Below are 17,037 nucleotides of genomic sequence, written 5' to 3' on the forward strand. Positions count from 1 at the left end.
CCACAAAGTTGTTTTTCTCCTAACTCAAGAAGAATCGCGTGTGATGGTAAAAATAGAAGCTGTAAAGACAAAAAGCACTAAAATGATGAGGCCTCATGCATTTACATTCACATTTGTGCTTCATCAGTGGATAATTATGTTCCCATGCCACATATTTTTGAATGAACGATCGCTACGTGTGCTAACAGAAACTGATTTGCGAGGAGCCGGCTGTGGGGGCTGGTGGACATATAAAGCACAGAGCTGAGTTGGATTTTGTGATGTTGATGTCTTTAAAAGCTCTTTGATCAAAGTTAAAGACAGTGATTTAATTTAAAAATAAATAGTAACATGTTGTGTTTGAAGAGACTGGTCATTTGTTCTCTCTTAACCTTGACCACAGTCTTTCTGTGACCATAACCATGTGCTGTGGGGGTCTTCTCCCTGATGTTGCTACTTCTATCACTATCATCTTCTTCTTCTGTTTGTTCACCACTACCATGTTGGGTTGGTTGGCCATTATCAGTTTTGTCCGTCTGTATATGTCAGTCCCACAGGACCTCAGCTCTGCCACCTTTGGAGATGTGTCCATTTACTGATTAGTTTATTTGTTGGGGACAGTGCATATTAATACAGTCCAAATGACATTTCACTGTCCTCCTCCAGCGACTCACCGCTGCATCGCTCCCTCCTGCATCGGGTCTCCGAGGAGGCGCCTCCGACCAGACTCTCCCTCCCCGGACGTCGCTCCTCGCCTCCCCTTCCCGTTTCTACCTGTGCATTATAACTCTCCAATGGTTCCGTCTCTCTCTCTGGGTCCACTCCTATTGACTACACTCAGAAGGTTTGACACAAAGTAGAAGAACAGCATAGAGAGGTGGACACTGACACCAGGTTTGACTTATGTACGTTTTTGTGGAGAAAAAAAAAACAAAACTTGTTATTAATCAGAAATCATAAATCTTTATTCCCCATTAGAGATTGAACTTCCTGTGTTCTGATATGATTAGATTTCGTACTGCACACAGAACTACACAAACTCAATACTCAGGTCATAGCTCAAGTAGTAAAAACGTATGCTACTGCAAGAAGTAGCCTTTATAATCTCTACTCTGGTTAAAGTACCAAGTGCATCGACCTTTGTTTCTGAAAACATCTGATATGTTCAAGTCTAAATAAGTTTAATTCATGTACATATTCAAGAGAACCACTTCACAAACCTGATTTCTGACTAGGTACTGTGAAAAATGATCAACATTCATTCTGTTCATTAGTTAGTATCAATAAAAATCAAATTACAGAGAAAACACAGCAGACAAACTGGTGCTGACAGGTGGTTCAATGACACAATACACAGTAAGTTACTGTTTTTGCACATTAAGTAACTGGAGTAAGTGGAGTAATAAAGAAACTTATTCCTCTGATTGGATTTAAAATAAAATAAAATGGAAAAACTCCAGTAAAGTCACTCGTCCACCACTGCAGCATCACAGTGTTAAATAAAAAAATAAAAAAAAGAAATAGCAGGATTCAATAAACCAGTCTGAGAAAACTGTAGGAAGATTAACACATACTTATCGACACCTGTATGATGCTCCTCTGGCCCATTACACACAAACGGACCAGGATACTTGGATCCTGCTAAATTAAACCACCAGCATGATTAGTAGTAAAATGTTTTCTAGACCTTTCAGCCCCGTGTACACAGTGAAACCTAAGGATCAACAATAAAATCCAGCAGTGAAATCGTAAAGTTTCATTTGTGCTGCTGTTTCGCCGTGAGTGTGGAGTAGATTTGGTTCTGATCCCTGGTGGCTGGATCAAGGCTCTGGTATATGGGTTCATCACATGTGAAGACTGGAAGTGGGTTCTCATAGACAGGAACCTGAAAATCAAAGAAGTATTGTACAGAGGTTATGGACACGAGAGACGGAAATACACTGGTTTTCGTGTCTCTGATTTCTGAAAAAAAGGTTTTAAGCTGCAGTGAACGTGACACGAGGTGAGAATGTGCTGCTTGAATGTTAGAGGTTGACAGCGTGGGAAACAAAGAAAGACACAGAAACAATCACCTCCACGCGTGTGTCGTCTCGTCTGCTGGTCAAACCTGTGGAACAGATAAAGGACTTTTGTCAGGACTGGAACCAGCTGGTTTTAATGCGACAGTGTGTGTTTCCTGTGGCCTCACCTCTGGGTTTGGTTTTCCTCTTAATGCAGACGATCAGCACAGCCAGTGATGAAAGGACGACCACGACGGCCAGAGTTAGACCCACACAGAGCAGAATACCTGTGGGGGAGGTTCCTGTTTGATTCGTGTAGTGCATGTGTGAGGATGCACAGGTTGTGCCACTGGTTTCCCCAAGACAAAGAGTATCTTACATCCCTGGTGATAATGACCCCCCATGTCTATTTGTGCTCTCGATACCCAGAGTCTCAGCTTCTAATTTGTCTGTGATGTCACCGTGTGATGTCACAGTGGGAGCAGCTTTAACCCTGCTCGCTCTCCAGGTGGGAGATGCAAAAACACAGCAAAGACATCGTGACTTATCCGCCCCAAAGCTCTGTTTTGTTTACCATCAGTTATTATTTGAATCAGATTGTTTTTATCATTTTATCATTGTTGTTATCTTTCTTTTTTGTATTAGTTGCTTAGATATTCTGTTTATTTGTTGTATAGCACTTTGCTCAACTCCTGCTTGTTTTTAAAGCACTATATAAATAAACATTGACTGATTGATCATAGAAGCTCTAAAAAATATTTAATATTTAAATAATTTTTTTGAGCCCAACTCATATGATGGGGAAGGACACAGGGCAGAAGTTCGTGCAGTACACGTTATAATTATCATAATTCTAATGAGCTACGTGTGATATTCTGTGTGGATTTACCTCCGGGTGGCGTCTCGCTCTGTGGGGGTGTTGGGGGTTTTGGGTTTTCTGGAACTGTTGTCGCAAGGGGCTGAAGAGTCCGGGCAGGTTTGGAAGTGGGTGTAGCTGAAAGCAACAAAACCACAGAGAAACAGTCACATGATGATGGACAGGAACCCCGTTGTGAAATAATTCCCATGTAGAATGTCACAAAAGTCGTAAGAGGAAACGTAAGGGTGAAGTGCTTTTTCTGACCTTCAGTATTAACTCACCATCTGTGACAACAAGGCGAAATTGCCTTTGACTGGCTGAGGAAAAGTCTGTGTCCAGACCACATGTGTACAGCCCTGAGTCTGACTCCTTCAGCTGCCCGATGCTCACATACAGTCTTTGTTCTAAATATCTGATGCTGAATCTGCCTCTGGTGTCTCTGACGCTGCTGGTTCTAGCCAGAATGTCTTCGTCTTTGCATTTGTTCTTACAGAAGACAAAACCCTGTCCAGCTGAAGCTAAGACACACACCACAGTCAGATCTTCTCCAGATGTTGCAGAGACATTCACTGCAGAGGCACCATTGTGTTGGTTCAGCAGCGCTGTGGAGAACAGGAACAGATGATCCACAGTGAGACTGGGAGCTGCCCAGTTTAACCAGTCAGGGACTGTTGAATACAGTTTAACACAGCAGCTAATCAGAGAGATTTGGTCATTTCATTACCAAAGACCTAAACAGATGAATCAGCTTCATATCACAGTGACAGGCTTCATAAAAAAAGTTTGGACGATGACATTGCACCTTTTCATTTCTCTTTGCATATGGAATCATGGAGATATGTTGGGTTTTCTCTACATATGTCTATAGTCTGGACTTTATTATGTAAAGTATGTTGAGATGATTTTGTTGTGAATTGGTGCCATATCAATAAAGTTGAATTGAAATTGAAATTGAATTGTTCTGTGCAAGTGAACAAATGGAAAAACACACTGTCAACTGTTAAAACCAGACTGAAAACCAGTGATGGAGTAAAAAGTATCATCACTGCTGTTGAGAAATACTGTGATGCAAGTAAAAGTCCTGCAAATCCTGTGGTAGCTAATTAACAAAAGTACTGTGTTTCAGTTCATCTTATTATAGACGTTAATGAACAAATGTTTTCATCACGTTAATGTTGCAGCTGTTAATGATGGAGCTGGTATTAACGACCACATACACTGTTTTTGTTATTATATGATTTTCACATAGCTGCTGAACTTCACAAAAAAGTCTGATTTAGTTTGATTGATCTGATCCTGGAAAGTTACCATAGTTACCAATTGAGTTATCAGAAATGCTGTGAAGTAAAGAAGGAAGTAGCAAAAAAGTTCAAAGGTAAAGTATGTAAATAGTTTCTTTCCACCACTTCACACTGATGTCAACAGAAAAAAGTACAGGAAATAATTTAAAGCCAAAGTAACCGAGTACATTAATGAAGTACTGTACTTGCAGTAAGTACAATATTGGTTTTACATTTGGTACTTGAGGTTTGTTGTAACTTGTTTTCTCGTGTCTGCTCCTGCTCCTCTAATCCAGACTTTCCAACAGACCTGTTACAATACATTTTAGAAGAACTAGAAGATCAGTGTGTAGACATCTTCTCCTCCAGAGAGCAGAAACTGAAGCATTGTGATGACGTTTGATAGAAACTCACCATCTATAACAATGATTTCAAACTCCATGAGTGAAGCTGGTGATGAAGAGGAGCCCAGACCACAGCGGTACAGTCCTGAGTCTGACATTTGCAGCTGCTTGATGCTGACCAACAGACTTCCTCCTGATCTGTCCTCATATCTGAGGCTGTATCTGCCTCTCTCAGCTTGGTTCTCAGTTGTTTCAATGAGAACGTTTCCTCTGTCACATGTTTCTTTACAGAAGATTTTCGAGCTTCCTGTTGAAGAGGAGGAACATTTACTTACTATGTTTTCTCCTTTAGTTCTTGTGTAGACTTGTGCATTGACACCAGCAGTGGTTCCATCCTGCAGAGCTGTTGAGAAGATGGAAAAACAATAGTTGCTATATGAACTGATGCCTGATCACTGTATTTCCAGCTGAATTATCAATTTTAAATCCTCCCATTGTTAGTGTGATCAGAATCATTTAGGAAGCAGGGCGTCAGTGGTTTATGTCATCATGAGTGTGGAAGTTTGAACATGAAGGAATCAGGGACGACAGACATGAACATCTGTCCCAGTCAATTCACAACCAGCAGCAACAAAGCTGCTTTTTTTTAATCCAAGTAACTGATAAAGAAACTATCAGCAGCAACTACGATCATCTGAGAATTCGTATCTATTTTTTAAGAAATGTTGCTTCCAGCCTCTCGAATGGCAGAAATGAACCCTTTGTCACGGGAAACTCAGCCTGTTCATGTTTCTAACTTCTGATTTACCAAATATAATTCACAAACTGTTTGGTAGATTCACTGATATTCATAATAAATCACTGTGTGCAGCCATGAAACCAACAGAAAGCATCCAAATGATGTTAGAACTCAACAGAACCTGTTTCTAAGCACAAGTATATATCAATAATTAAGAATAATAATCTGTCATAAAACTCTACTCACCCTATGTGCACATTGACAGTTTTTGTTGTCTCCACTGTCAGTTTGTAAAATACTTTAAAACTTTAACAATTTAACAACAGAACAACTTCTAATAAACTTCTGCTGTGTCTCAGTGACCTGCTCTAAAGAACATCCATTAAATAAATAACAGAGTAATTAGAGAAATACTCACAGAGGAAGAAGCAGATCAGAGCGTGAAGGGTTTTCATGTCGAGGATTTGATGGTTTACTGCTGCTTTCAGGGACAAAGCAGGAACTTTTCTTGTCCCTCCTCCAAACACAGCTGAGGCAGCTCCTCCCATTTCCATCAGTCTGAACAGTGGGGCTGTAACGTTCAGTCAAACATGGGCACAAAGTGCCATATTTACCTCTCAGCGAATCCATAAAAATAAAGGAGAGAAGTGATCAAAGCTGAGCTGATCAGATGTCGTGTGTGTGAAAGGATTCACAGCCCAGGTGAACAACATCACCTGTTCATCACCATTCAGCACAGCACTGCTGAATGGACTGAGCTTCACTGACCCAATGTCCTCTGTCTCTCAGGCAGCAGCTTGACTCCACCTTTCAGAATTTACTACCCAACATTTTAAAAATGTCCTGGTCACATCTCATCCGAAATGCAGCAACGCTGAGCTCCTGCTGGTCCCTTCACTTCACAGCCAAACATCACAAGCAAAACTCTTCCACTCAGTGGTCTCACGATGGTGGAACGAGCTGCCGAAACTCTGTAGTTCTGCAGCCTCACTAACAATATTCAAAAAACAGCTGAAGATAAAACTCTTCCACAAATACAAACAAATACACATTTGCAAAATCAGTGACCAATTTACCAACTGATTAGGAGTCAACAGTAGAAGGTGAGTAAAGACTGTGTCTGGACAAAGAGGTGTCCAATGAGACTGTGTCACTGCCACAACAATCTTATTTTAGAAGACACATCAAATTGAAACTGCTGCAGTTTTGAAAAAGACTTTTCTCTTTGTTTGAATATGAGACTGAACTTGTCTCTGCCTCTTACATTCTGATGTCTACAGGTGAAAGTTGATGCAGCAGTGACCTCCAGTGGCAGATGACATGTTGGTTATTATTATGATGAGAGCTGATGAATTCTGATTATCCAGTGCTTTTACCTGCACTTACTGTATAGAACCAGGTCACAGTCGACTTTCTCGGGCAAAGTGATTTCTCTGAGTAACCTGGTGATTTAAATGTCTGTAAACACAGTCACAATCTTAAACTGTGGAGGTAAATCTAAGTGGATTTTTTATCTTAAATGAACAATTGTAAATGTATATTTGCAGTGTGTCCATTTAAGGCTGGACAAAGACACCCGGAGCTTGAATATATACAGTAGGACAGTGTGTCGATAAGGATATTAACCATTTCAGTAAAAAAAATGAACAGTCAGCTTGGTGTTTGGTCTCTGCTTCAAATACTCTGAACGTGTACATCATCAGTGGACTCACTGAACTCAGTCATCTTCCTTCCTACCGGCTGGACCCCATCAACAGTCCAAGTAACGCAGGGGTGAATTTACATAAAGACCTCGATTTACATTATGTCAATATGTCGTTTACGTAAATTGTCATATTTTAGTGAAATCGTATTTAAACGCGTGTAGCTATGATTTATGGTGATGCGTCTTCCCACACATAGGTTGGACACACAAAGCAATAAACAAAGACAGGTTGAAGTCAAACCTTGTTTAAACTTAGTGACATACTGCAGTGGCAAGTTGCTAAAATATCAGTTTGACTTTTTTAAAATTCATATTCATATTCTGGGCAGATTTCTAGATCACTTCTTAGTTACAATCATGTGTTACTCTTTAGTGTGTTCAGCTCTGTGTCAGGATACAGCAGTGAAACGCTGACATTGTGCGTTGCTTTAAGAGAAATAACTCACTTTCACGTACATCTGCAGATCTGGAAGGTGACGAATCAAGAGCAACATTGAGGATTGTGGCGTCACAAATTGTAAGATCTGATGAGTAAAACAATAAAACCTAATAAAAAGGAGCCTGGAAGTTGACTGTGATGCAGAAAGTTTCCTGAATGTCGTGGTTTCACTCCGACTGAACAAACGTGGTCTGCAGCACATCCAGCGCCAGAATTACCATGACAACATCAGAACTTTTAGAGGGAGCTGACAAAACCACGGCCTGTTTAAACTACGGAAATGACCTCATTTACTGCCATGTTTTAAACAGGGATATGACTTTGACATGTGGATATATACAGTACCAAAGCTCTATAAAGTAAAATGTGAAGGGTTATGTAGCAGTTGAGTCCTATGGGATGTATTACAGACAGTTACATATTCCACAAACGTTTATTAGATTTTTCTCTGCATGAATTAGCACCAAAGAACACACATCAGTTTAAACTCTAACATTGCTAAAATGCAACAGCAAGATCCTGGATGGAAAAGCACTTAGCAGATGAAAGTTCATGTTTCACACAGAGAACACAGGAAACAGAAGCTCTGTCACCTGCCATTACACAGCAAACAAACTCGGCTTTCTACAAGCTTAATGAACACTTTGGTTAATTCTGGTCAAACAACAGTTCCACTCAAACAAAGGCTTCCTGTCGTTACACTTTGGTTGATAACTCCACATTCTCCTCACCCGCAGCCTCCCTCTCCTGTTAAAGAACAACAAGAACATCTCACAACAAACAGTATTCAGGAAATGTATGAACTTAACTTATTAGCTTCGTGTTTAGCTCAATGCTGAGCAATAATGCAATGAATCTTAATTATATTCAGTGAAACTGATATCAGACCTGTTCAGGACGAACCTCGGATCTCACATGTGTGCTGGGACCAGCTTCAGGATCCTCAGATTCCTGATCAGGATAAACAGTTAAGATGATGGATGGAATCTGATTTCCCCAGAATGACAGTCAAATAAAGAGGCGCTGCTCTGTGAGTGTGTTGGGATCATTTGATCTGATTCATTTCTGTGTTTTTGTGGAAGGAAAAAACTGGGAAAAGTCTGCAGCTTAGAGTGAACAAAAAAAGACGTCAGTCTTATCACATAACGGCCTTAAAATGAGTCTGTGTGACAGGTTACAGCTCAAAGTGAGACAACAACTCCTGATGATGTTGTTGGTCAGCAGATCCCCAACTGCAGACATTCAAGGAAAGTTCACAGAAATGAATCAGGGTTTTTTTGAGGATTTACCTCTGGCCTCGTTTCCTGCACCCTCAAAAGACTTCTGCGCTCCTGCAAAGATTTTCATTTTATTTTCAGAAAGCAAAGAACAAATAATCATTTATTTGTCATGAGACTCCATGAAACACTTCAGGATTAGTTCCGGATTGATAAAGCTGTTCTACATGGAAACTTGACCTGGCTGTTAAAACTTTTCCTTCACAGTCATCGTTCTGTAGGAAAATACACTTCAAAGTTCATCTGACACTGAGACGTCAGCTGCTCATTAGTCAAATCGAACTGGAATCTATCAAAATGACAGACTTTCCCTCTTTTTTTCCCTCCCTGATGGTCCCATAACTGATAAAGCACAAAAAAAAAAAAAAACACAAAACTTTTTATGTTGTTGCTGTGACTCTGTTGTCTGGTGACTACTGTTGAAAACAGGATACATTAACATTTACTAAAGAAAAACACAAATTTAATAAAATTGTTTTGATGATAAAATGAAAAAACACACAAAGTGGCGTTGGGAAACACTACCAGCAGCCACTGACGCATTTGGAAGACGGTGACTATTACCGGAGTCACTAATTGTAATTGTAGACTCAAGAGCTGAAGTGTTTTTGCAGTTTGGGGCAGTTTGATAAAACTTGATCCCAGTGTGTCGTCATCGAGACGACCTGAATTTGTTCCTGCCAACATGAACCAACATGTCTGTTTTTATCCATCATATCGCACCGTCATTTTCTAAAAACAGGAACATTTATAGGTTCAGAGTCAGTGTAGCCCAGGGCCACAGACGATTCATGAGTTTCAGGTGAACTTTGAAGAACGAGGCAGAACGAGGGCTGTGCAGCACCATGAGAAGCAACTGACACAGAAATGCTGATTATTTACCTCGTTTTCTTCTGTTTCAGAGATTATTGGTGGAGCTGGATTTTCGATCAGATATGCTGCAGCATCAAAACATGATTCCCACTGTTGACCTCGGATTCTTCTGTTGACTTCCTGAGTCAGTTTCTCTTTTGCTGCTTTTCCTAAAATCTCCTTGAGTACGTTTTTCTCCTCCTTTAAAATCAGCTTGTCAAAAACAGCTCTTCTGTTGCACTGTGTGTCTTTACAGCATTTCCTTCCCCACAGTGACATGAGAGCAGCCGCACAAATGATACTCAACAGTAGACTGAAGCCATAAACCTGAAAAACAAGCAGCACAAACATTACACATATTCAATTATCTTAAATGTGCACAGCAGTGGATGCAACAGTAGTGTTCTGGGATTTGGACATATGGGCTCAGTGTAGTTCCTGAGGAACATGGATAATGTCATTTTACTAGAATAAACATTTCAATTTAAATGCCCCTTTCATCTAGTCTGATAATTCTATTATACAGCATTATTATCCAAATTTTAGATTTTTTAACCATAATTAAAGACATTGATTCATAAAGTCTTCAGACCACTTAGCTTTTACAACATTTTACTGCATTCAGGAGTAAACCGTGGTCAGGGAGGTGACCAGGACTCAGAGGCTCAACAGTAGTTCTTTCCAGAGACAGAACTGCCCAAAATCCAAGTGTCATTAGCTCAAGTGTCAAGTGGACTTAGGGTAAGAAGATCTGATTTTCAAATTCAAAATGTTTTGTTGTTGCTTTTGTTGCTCTGTTGTTTTCTCTCTTTCCACTCACCCCAACCGGCCAAGGCAGAACCAACAACCGCTGCACCTCCTGAGCCACAGTCACCCCAACGTCATAACTGTATTGTAAATACTAATTATATAAACAGTGAGCCAATCATTGTTTGTTTTTCAAGATCTTTTTTGAAATCTCAAGAAAATGTGATTTTGAATTAATGATCTTATGAAAAACAATAACATGAAACTGCTCTTCTCAGTTTGTACAGCACATGTCCAAGTTTAACACATAGGCTGATGTGATGGAACAAAACCACAGTGAAACAACACAGAGCAGTATTTGTATAAAAAGAGAGAAACACTCACCCTGGATGTGTTTTTCAGTGCAGCCAGAACTTCTTGTTCGTCAAACCTTATGCCGTGTTTGTCTTTGCAGGCTAACTGTGTATGTTCAGACTGATTATTGCAGCAAACATACCAGTCTCCATCGATGAGCAAAGAAACAACCCACAGCAGACCAATGAAAACTGCCTTCAAAGTGTGATACACTAAAACAAGGACAAATCTGAAAAAGCCTGTGCAGCATTCACACTTGCAGCAGCAACTACGACAGGTGCATCGACAAGTGCACAGATATCTCCAGATTTTCTGTGCAGTCTTGTCTATCCAGAGCTGTAAAACAAACAAAATGAGTGCTGGCAGAGCCATGTATAAACTGCAGTGTAGAACCTGTCCTTCCTTGGTACAAGCACACTCCAAGTTCTTGTCAAGCACATTGTTGTTAACAAAAATCACAATGACAGCAACATAAGTGCTGAATTGTTTGAGAGCAAATTTTGGAATAAGGTTCCTCATCTTTGTAGCGCAGTGTGTATCTGCTGAGAGCTGCTGCTAAACTCTGAATGTACGAACAAGAAACCACAATCTTCCTGTTTGCTGCTGCAGGATGGAGTTTGACTGTTGGCCTCATGTCTTTGCTCTTCTCTTGGCTGAGAACCTGCTGTTTCTTATGGTAGTTGTTTGAATTTTAATTGACTCGTTAACACTAGTGCAATGTCATGCAATTTGAAACATTTAAGTTTGGTTTTGCACAAAAATTCATAAAGCAGCCATAAAGTGCTTTTCATCCAAATCGCATTACGATGTTGCTTCTCATTCACCCACCCACACACACACACACACACACACACACACACACACACACACATGCAACTTAAGGTTCAGTGCTTCGCCCAAGGACAAATAACCAGGAGGGACCTGGGGTCAAACCACGGACCTCCGGCTTCACCTTACACTGTGCCAGCAGATCAGACTTGACTGTATTTCCAGGGAATTTGGTATCTACTTCCACTGCTATGCAGATGATGTTCAATCCCTCGTCAAAGTGTCCTTAAGTAAGACACTGAACCCCAACTTGTTGGCCAGCTGCACAGCAGCTCCCCCATCGGTGTATGAGTGTGTGTGTGTGATTGTGAGTGTGAATGGGTGAATAAGAAGCAGTGTAAAGCGCTTTGAGAGCCAACAGGTAGAAAAGTGATATATAAGTGCAGTAATTTTTGCTGCCTTGTACCTCACTTGTAAGTCGCTTTGGATAAAAGCGTCTGCTAAATGACTAAATGTAAATGTAAATGTAATTCTAATGTAACAATCTCTAAACTAGTAACGTGTGTTCTTTGTGAAAAACATCCTGACAGCACCGTCATTGTTCTTGGTGATTGTAACCACATGTTGACTTCCCAACTACATCCAGCAAGTTACCTGCCCAAGCAGAGACACTCTAGACCACTGTTACATCACGATCCAAGATGCTTAGTGTTTCCAGAGAGCCCCACTGGTTGGGTCGGGCCGTGCTGCTCCTCATCCTGAAATACAGACAAAACTTAAATCGACCAGCGTAAAGTAAAAAACCAAGCAACGAGTGCAGCCATTGACGCTCTGAAGGGCAGCTTCCAACACACGGATCAGGAAACATTCAGTGCAACTGGACAAGCTGAATGACACCATGACGTCATACGTCAACTTTTGTGTGGAAATTTGCATCATCACCAAAACCGTGAAAACACACTGCAGTAACTCGCCATTCAACTTCTCCGCATGAAAAAGAACTGCTTTTATCAATGCAAACAAGATTTATATATTTTTGTCCTTTCAGTTTATCATGTACGTTCAGGATTCACCACAGCGAATCATTTGTCTGCATCTTGATTTGGCACAGATTTTACGCCGGATGCCCTTCCTCACACAACCCTTCCCAATTTCTACCCGTCGTGGGACCAGCACTGTGCAGCTGAGTTTGGGGATGGGATGTTTGGGGTTCAGTGTCTTGTCCAGAGACACTTCAGCATGTGGCCAACTGAGCCACTGCCGCCCCCAACATGGAACAATATAGCAGGCCAAATATGAACTAAGATCAGCAATTGAAAAAGCTAAAACAACATGTGCAACAGCCTCTAATGACCCTAAGTTTATTGAAGAAAACTAAAAAGAGGAAAGTGGCTGCACCGGATGGGGTCAACCCAGCTGTTCTCAAACTATGAGCAGCTCCAGATCCAATTTTTACCTACATTTTCAACAGCTCTGAGTTGATCCATAAAACCTAAATCCTTCAAGGACTCTGTCAATCCTACCTGTTCCAAAAACAAAGACTTTCCTGCCCTAATGATTAAAGACCAATTGCTCTACTATCTACTGTATTAATGAAATCTTTTGAGCACATCATTTTGCTTCACCTAAAAAAAAAAAAAACACCACCCCACTAATGGTCAGTCACCAGTTTGCATACCGACCAATAGATCTGTGGATCAATCTGTGCCATCAATCTGGCCCTTTACAACATCTGGATTCCTGTCATGGAAAATCCAGTGCGATCATTTTACCTAGTTATAATGGCAATTTCAAAATTTGTCTCATATCTGTTTTGTCTTGAAGTGTTTGCAGTTAACAGCAGACTGTCCCACACTGGCCCTTTTTATTGCATCAATTCACCCACAAGATAAACTTTAACATCTTCCACTTAATTATAATTTGTTACATCTTTACCAGCTCTGATATGTGTGGAGCCAGCATAGACATGAGAACATGGCACTTTCTGTTTGTTATTCTGATTATCACACTTTCTTGCCCCAGCTCCCTTTTTCACCTCAACGCTGCTCATGTTTGCACAAGCAGGAAGTGATTAGGCGGTGAAAAAGAGCCACAGTTGTTTGTGGTGAGAAGCTGAATACATGTTACATCAAACGTGCCTACACTGTGCACACCCTTTTGTGGTTGTTGTTTGAATAAGAATATGGTGTGTTGGGTTGATCTGACAAGGCAACCACCTGCATCTACCGCTCAAGAACTCATCTATGTGTGAACAAAGGTTAGGAACCAGTGTGATACAAAAGCCACAGTGAGAGGTGCCACGATTGGTGCCAGGAGGACAGATAGAGATAGAGAGATGTTTGTCAGACATTAGTGTTACTAACATTCATGCTGGCCAAACATTAATTACCCGAGTGTCCAGACTAACCTCTTTTTAGAAATAACGAACATTTACATGAGGCCACAACATGAAACAGTCCAAACTTAGAACAACAGTCCCATTTTGTTTTCCTTCTTCTCTGAAGTCTGTGTTCAGTGATGAACATAGTCATCGAACCTGTTTGAGATTTACTCCCTTTTTGGTCGCTGCTGAAGGGCAGGAGCCACAGAAGGGCTCTGACTGGATCAGGTTTAGGCATTAGTAGGACCCAAAAAGGAGCAGAACACAGAGGAGTGGAAGGCAATAACATTTTTATTGATGGAGGAAATGTAATAGTTAGAATAAATTGGCGATACAGGACAGGAACGCGGTAGGGCGATCTGAGGGAGGAGACAGAGGTGAATAATAGTCTACAGCATGGGAATAATTTGAGGAACACTTAGATCTCTTACTCGCCAGGGTGAGAAGCGGCAGGGCTGCAGTGGAGACCAAAGGGGTGCAGGACAACTAAAGGCGGCCCGGGAAAAACCCAGGGACACAAAAACACAGCAAAGCCAACAAAGGAACAACTAAAAGCCAAAGAACAAACAGAAAGTATCAACCAAAAGATCAAGGGAAGAAGGAAACTCAAACTCTTAATCTTCTAACTTGTGCAAACTCCTCTTCTAAAACATACTCTCCACAGTGTTCTCAGTCTGTATCCGAAGTACAAAGTCACTAAGTGAATGGGGAGTAAACAGGAGTCCTTGGAAGACTGCTGCAGGGGCAGGACTGCAACCAAGTGTCACAAAACCAAGCAAAGATACAAAAGGCTCAGAATAGTAAAACATTAAATCTCCAAACACAAACACAGCAGATAAATTGGAGCAATCATTTACCTGACCGAGTACTTAGGTCAGGGATACACGAGTTGCTTGGAAAAAGCAGGGAGACCATCTGGCAGAGAGACACAGGTGAATGAGGCATATATAGGGGAGTCAACAGGTGAATGGCTTGAGGCTGATTAGGGACCAGGAGAGAGAAGAGAGGTCGAAAAAAATCAGAGCAGGGAGGACAGAGTGCTGATCAGCAGGGCAACATGAGCCAGTCTCACAGCTGTGAAAGGTTGTGTGTTATCGTCGCCCTGCTGTACTTCAGTATGTGAGTTGGTGGGCTGCTCACTCATGAAGGTTGGTGGAGTGTCCCACAGGTCCACGGGGCCAATATCTGGCCCTGAAGAACCATGCCCAGGGGAGTATTCCGCTTGTCCACCGATTCCCCAGAAGTGGCAACATGAGGAACCCAGTCGTTACCCAACAGCATCCTGGAGTGGTAAGGTTTTAGCTTGACATGATGGACCACCTTTGACTTGGCCTGTGTGGTCTTTTGTATGCGACAGACCAGAAGGGCTACAACAAAATATGTCCTTAATTAGGTGCCGCACTGCATCACAGACCCTGTACTGGACTCTGCAGATGTTCTTCTCATACCGGTGCTTGGCACATTCCACTGATCTTGCCAGTGCGTCAAATGTTCTCTCTACTCCAAAATGCCTCCAATTGGACCATAGTGAAGCTGTTCCATCAGAGTCACGGTACATGTGAGGCAGCAGAATCAGAGGGTAGAACAACCTCCCTTCAGAGCAGTAACTTCCTCAGCAATACTCAGTTTGGGTCCAGTTTGCTTTGGTGGTAGGGCTGCATGATGCCATTTGTGACCAAGTAGGCCAACCTCTGCTCTTCTCCAACCCCTCCAGAATGAGCACTACATCGGGGTCAGCTATTTGAGCTGCTCTGAGAAGCTCCGAGGACCAACCACTGAAAGGACTTGTGCTTTGTGGCTCATTTACTCTATTGATTTTTGAGAACTGCTGGGACCAGTCTGGGCTGTGGCCAACCACCCAGTCCACCGCACTGCACAGTTCGGGTTTGACTCTATGAAGTCATAGGACTCCAACAGCTTCCTGCTGGTCCCTTCAGAGGTCACCACAGTGGGACACGTTGATTTGGCATGAACAAGTCAAAATTACAGCAGATGATTTCACAATATTTGATAAACTTCGATGCATCCTAAACAATGACAATGTCTCACTGAAGAACTGTTAAAGCTGACAGTGCAACATTTTGTAGGGAAAAACAGATGAAGTTCATTATTTCTGGGAAAACTCACTTCTTTTTAACCTGCTTCCGATGGGATTTTTGTCTATTGTCAGACATTTGTTTCGACAGCATCTGCTCAGTCCCAGACGCTTTATCCTTATTTTCCCTCCAGTTCACACCTTGTAAAAACATTTTTTGTCAGAACAAACGAGCCGCTGAGCTGCAGAAACAGTCAGACTGACGTAGTTCCAGTGGGTGGGACACCGACGGAGACAGAGGAAAGAACTGTCCAATCACAGGAGGTCAAAAACCTTGTAACCCCATTCTTTGGCTTCCAGTGCTACTCTGCGCCTAAATCTGCTAATCAGGGAGCAGCCTTTAGTTCATTAAGAATCAACTAAATACACATTTTAAAAATGTCTTGAATAATTGCTGACATGACAATGATGTGCACAGTGAGAATAAACAGAGTTTATTGACTAATTACTCTGCAATTTATTTTAATATGTCTCATTTCTTCTTGACTGAGGGGGAATGAATCACAGCACTTGAATCCACTCGTGACTAAAACCAGTAAAATATATTAAATGTCAGTCCCAGAGGAAGTTAAGGCCACTGATGACCCGAAACCGGTTAGGACAGGAAGGTGGCAAATAACCCAAGACGATCAATTAACAAAACGAAAAAAGCAAAAGGAAACAGCTGGTCCCTCACAAGACGAACTCCCAGATTTTTTCGTCTAACGGCCTGAAACACACAGCAGCAGGAAACAGTGATACAACACAAAGAAAAACATCAAATTATTACATCAAACAATTAAAACAATACCTTATTACTAAAAATAATCATATTTACACCATAAACCTAAACCTACTACATCCATCGATATCCCACATGGACAGTGGACTGTATAAAATGCCGTGGGGCCACACAGACGCTGAGTCTCACTGGACACAGGAGGCCGTTACCTCAGAACTCCAACCAAAAAGAATCAACTCCACACCAACACACCTGGCTCCTTTATCTGCTTCCCTCCTAATCCAGGGGGACACAGCAGGGGGGTCAACAGGTGACACCGATAACATCATTATTCTCTTAAGTTTGCAACAATGCAATGAGCTGTAGTCAACTATAGTCAATAGTCTTTATGTTTTCACAGCTTCTGAAGTTTATGTCTCAATCAGCAAAGACCAGCAGATGGCAGCACCCACCACAGAGACAGAGGACAGCGTCCAACAAGAGGAAGACAAAGATAAT

General features: G+C 41.5%; 2 protein-coding genes across 3 annotated transcripts; both read right to left on the reverse strand.

The window, feature by feature from the left end:
* Window positions 1–138: 138 nt before the first annotated feature.
* On the reverse strand, window positions 139–5,961 carry LOC137139822 (polymeric immunoglobulin receptor-like). Its single transcript, XM_067527594.1, has 7 exons — window positions 5,620–5,961; window positions 4,533–4,865; window positions 3,120–3,440; window positions 2,869–2,973; window positions 2,168–2,266; window positions 2,052–2,086; window positions 139–1,864 (listed from the first exon to the last, which is right to left on the reverse strand). Exons 1-7 carry the CDS (start codon window positions 5,753–5,755, stop codon window positions 1,736–1,738), a joined length of 1,158 nt encoding a protein of 385 aa, XP_067383695.1. The 5' UTR covers window positions 5,756–5,961; the 3' UTR covers window positions 139–1,735.
* A 171-nt stretch (window positions 5,962–6,132) lies between these two features.
* LOC137139824 (calcium homeostasis modulator protein 6-like) lies at window positions 6,133–11,153 on the reverse strand. Of its 2 annotated transcripts, none has more exons than XM_067527599.1 (5): window positions 10,606–11,153; window positions 9,505–9,801; window positions 8,635–8,676; window positions 8,234–8,296; window positions 6,133–8,083 (listed from the first exon to the last, which is right to left on the reverse strand). In XM_067527599.1, exons 1-5 carry the CDS (start codon window positions 11,092–11,094, stop codon window positions 8,042–8,044), a joined length of 933 nt encoding a protein of 310 aa, XP_067383700.1. In that variant the 5' UTR covers window positions 11,095–11,153; the 3' UTR covers window positions 6,133–8,041. The 2 variants fall into 2 exon arrangements, with proteins under 2 accessions (XP_067383700.1, XP_067383698.1); XM_067527597.1 differs by having other exon boundaries at window positions 6,133–8,092; window positions 10,606–11,152.
* Window positions 11,154–17,037: the final 5,884 nt, after the last annotated feature.

The sequence above is a fragment of the Channa argus genome, chromosome 13 (assembly GCF_033026475.1).
Source record: "Channa argus isolate prfri chromosome 13, Channa argus male v1.0, whole genome shotgun sequence".
NCBI classification, from domain to species: Eukaryota; Metazoa; Chordata; class Actinopteri; order Anabantiformes; family Channidae; genus Channa; species Channa argus.

Excerpts from the sequence above, each read along its gene's own strand:
- LOC137139822 (XM_067527594.1), bottom strand. The coding sequence starts at position 5,755 with ATGGAAATGGGAGGAGCTGCCTCAGCTGTGTTTGGAGGAGGGACAAGA. Across the intron at positions 4,866-5,619 it reads TCTGATCTGCTTCTTCCTCT|CTCTGCAGGATGGAACCACT; the intron begins GTGAGTATTTCT and ends TCTTCTCAACAG. Across the intron at positions 2,974-3,119 it reads TCGCCTTGTTGTCACAGATG|CTACACCCACTTCCAAACCT; the intron begins GTGAGTTAATAC and ends TGTTGCTTTCAG.
- LOC137139824 (XM_067527597.1), bottom strand. The coding sequence starts at position 11,094 with ATGAGGAACCTTATTCCAAAATTTGCTCTCAAACAATTCAGCACTTAT. Across the intron at positions 8,297-8,634 it reads TGCAGGAAACGAGGCCAGAG|GAATCTGAGGATCCTGAAGC; the intron begins GTAAATCCTCAA and ends TATCCTGATCAG. Across the intron at positions 8,093-8,233 it reads CCGAGGTTCGTCCTGAACAG|GAGAGGGAGGCTGCGGGTGA; the intron begins GTCTGATATCAG and ends GTTCTTTAACAG.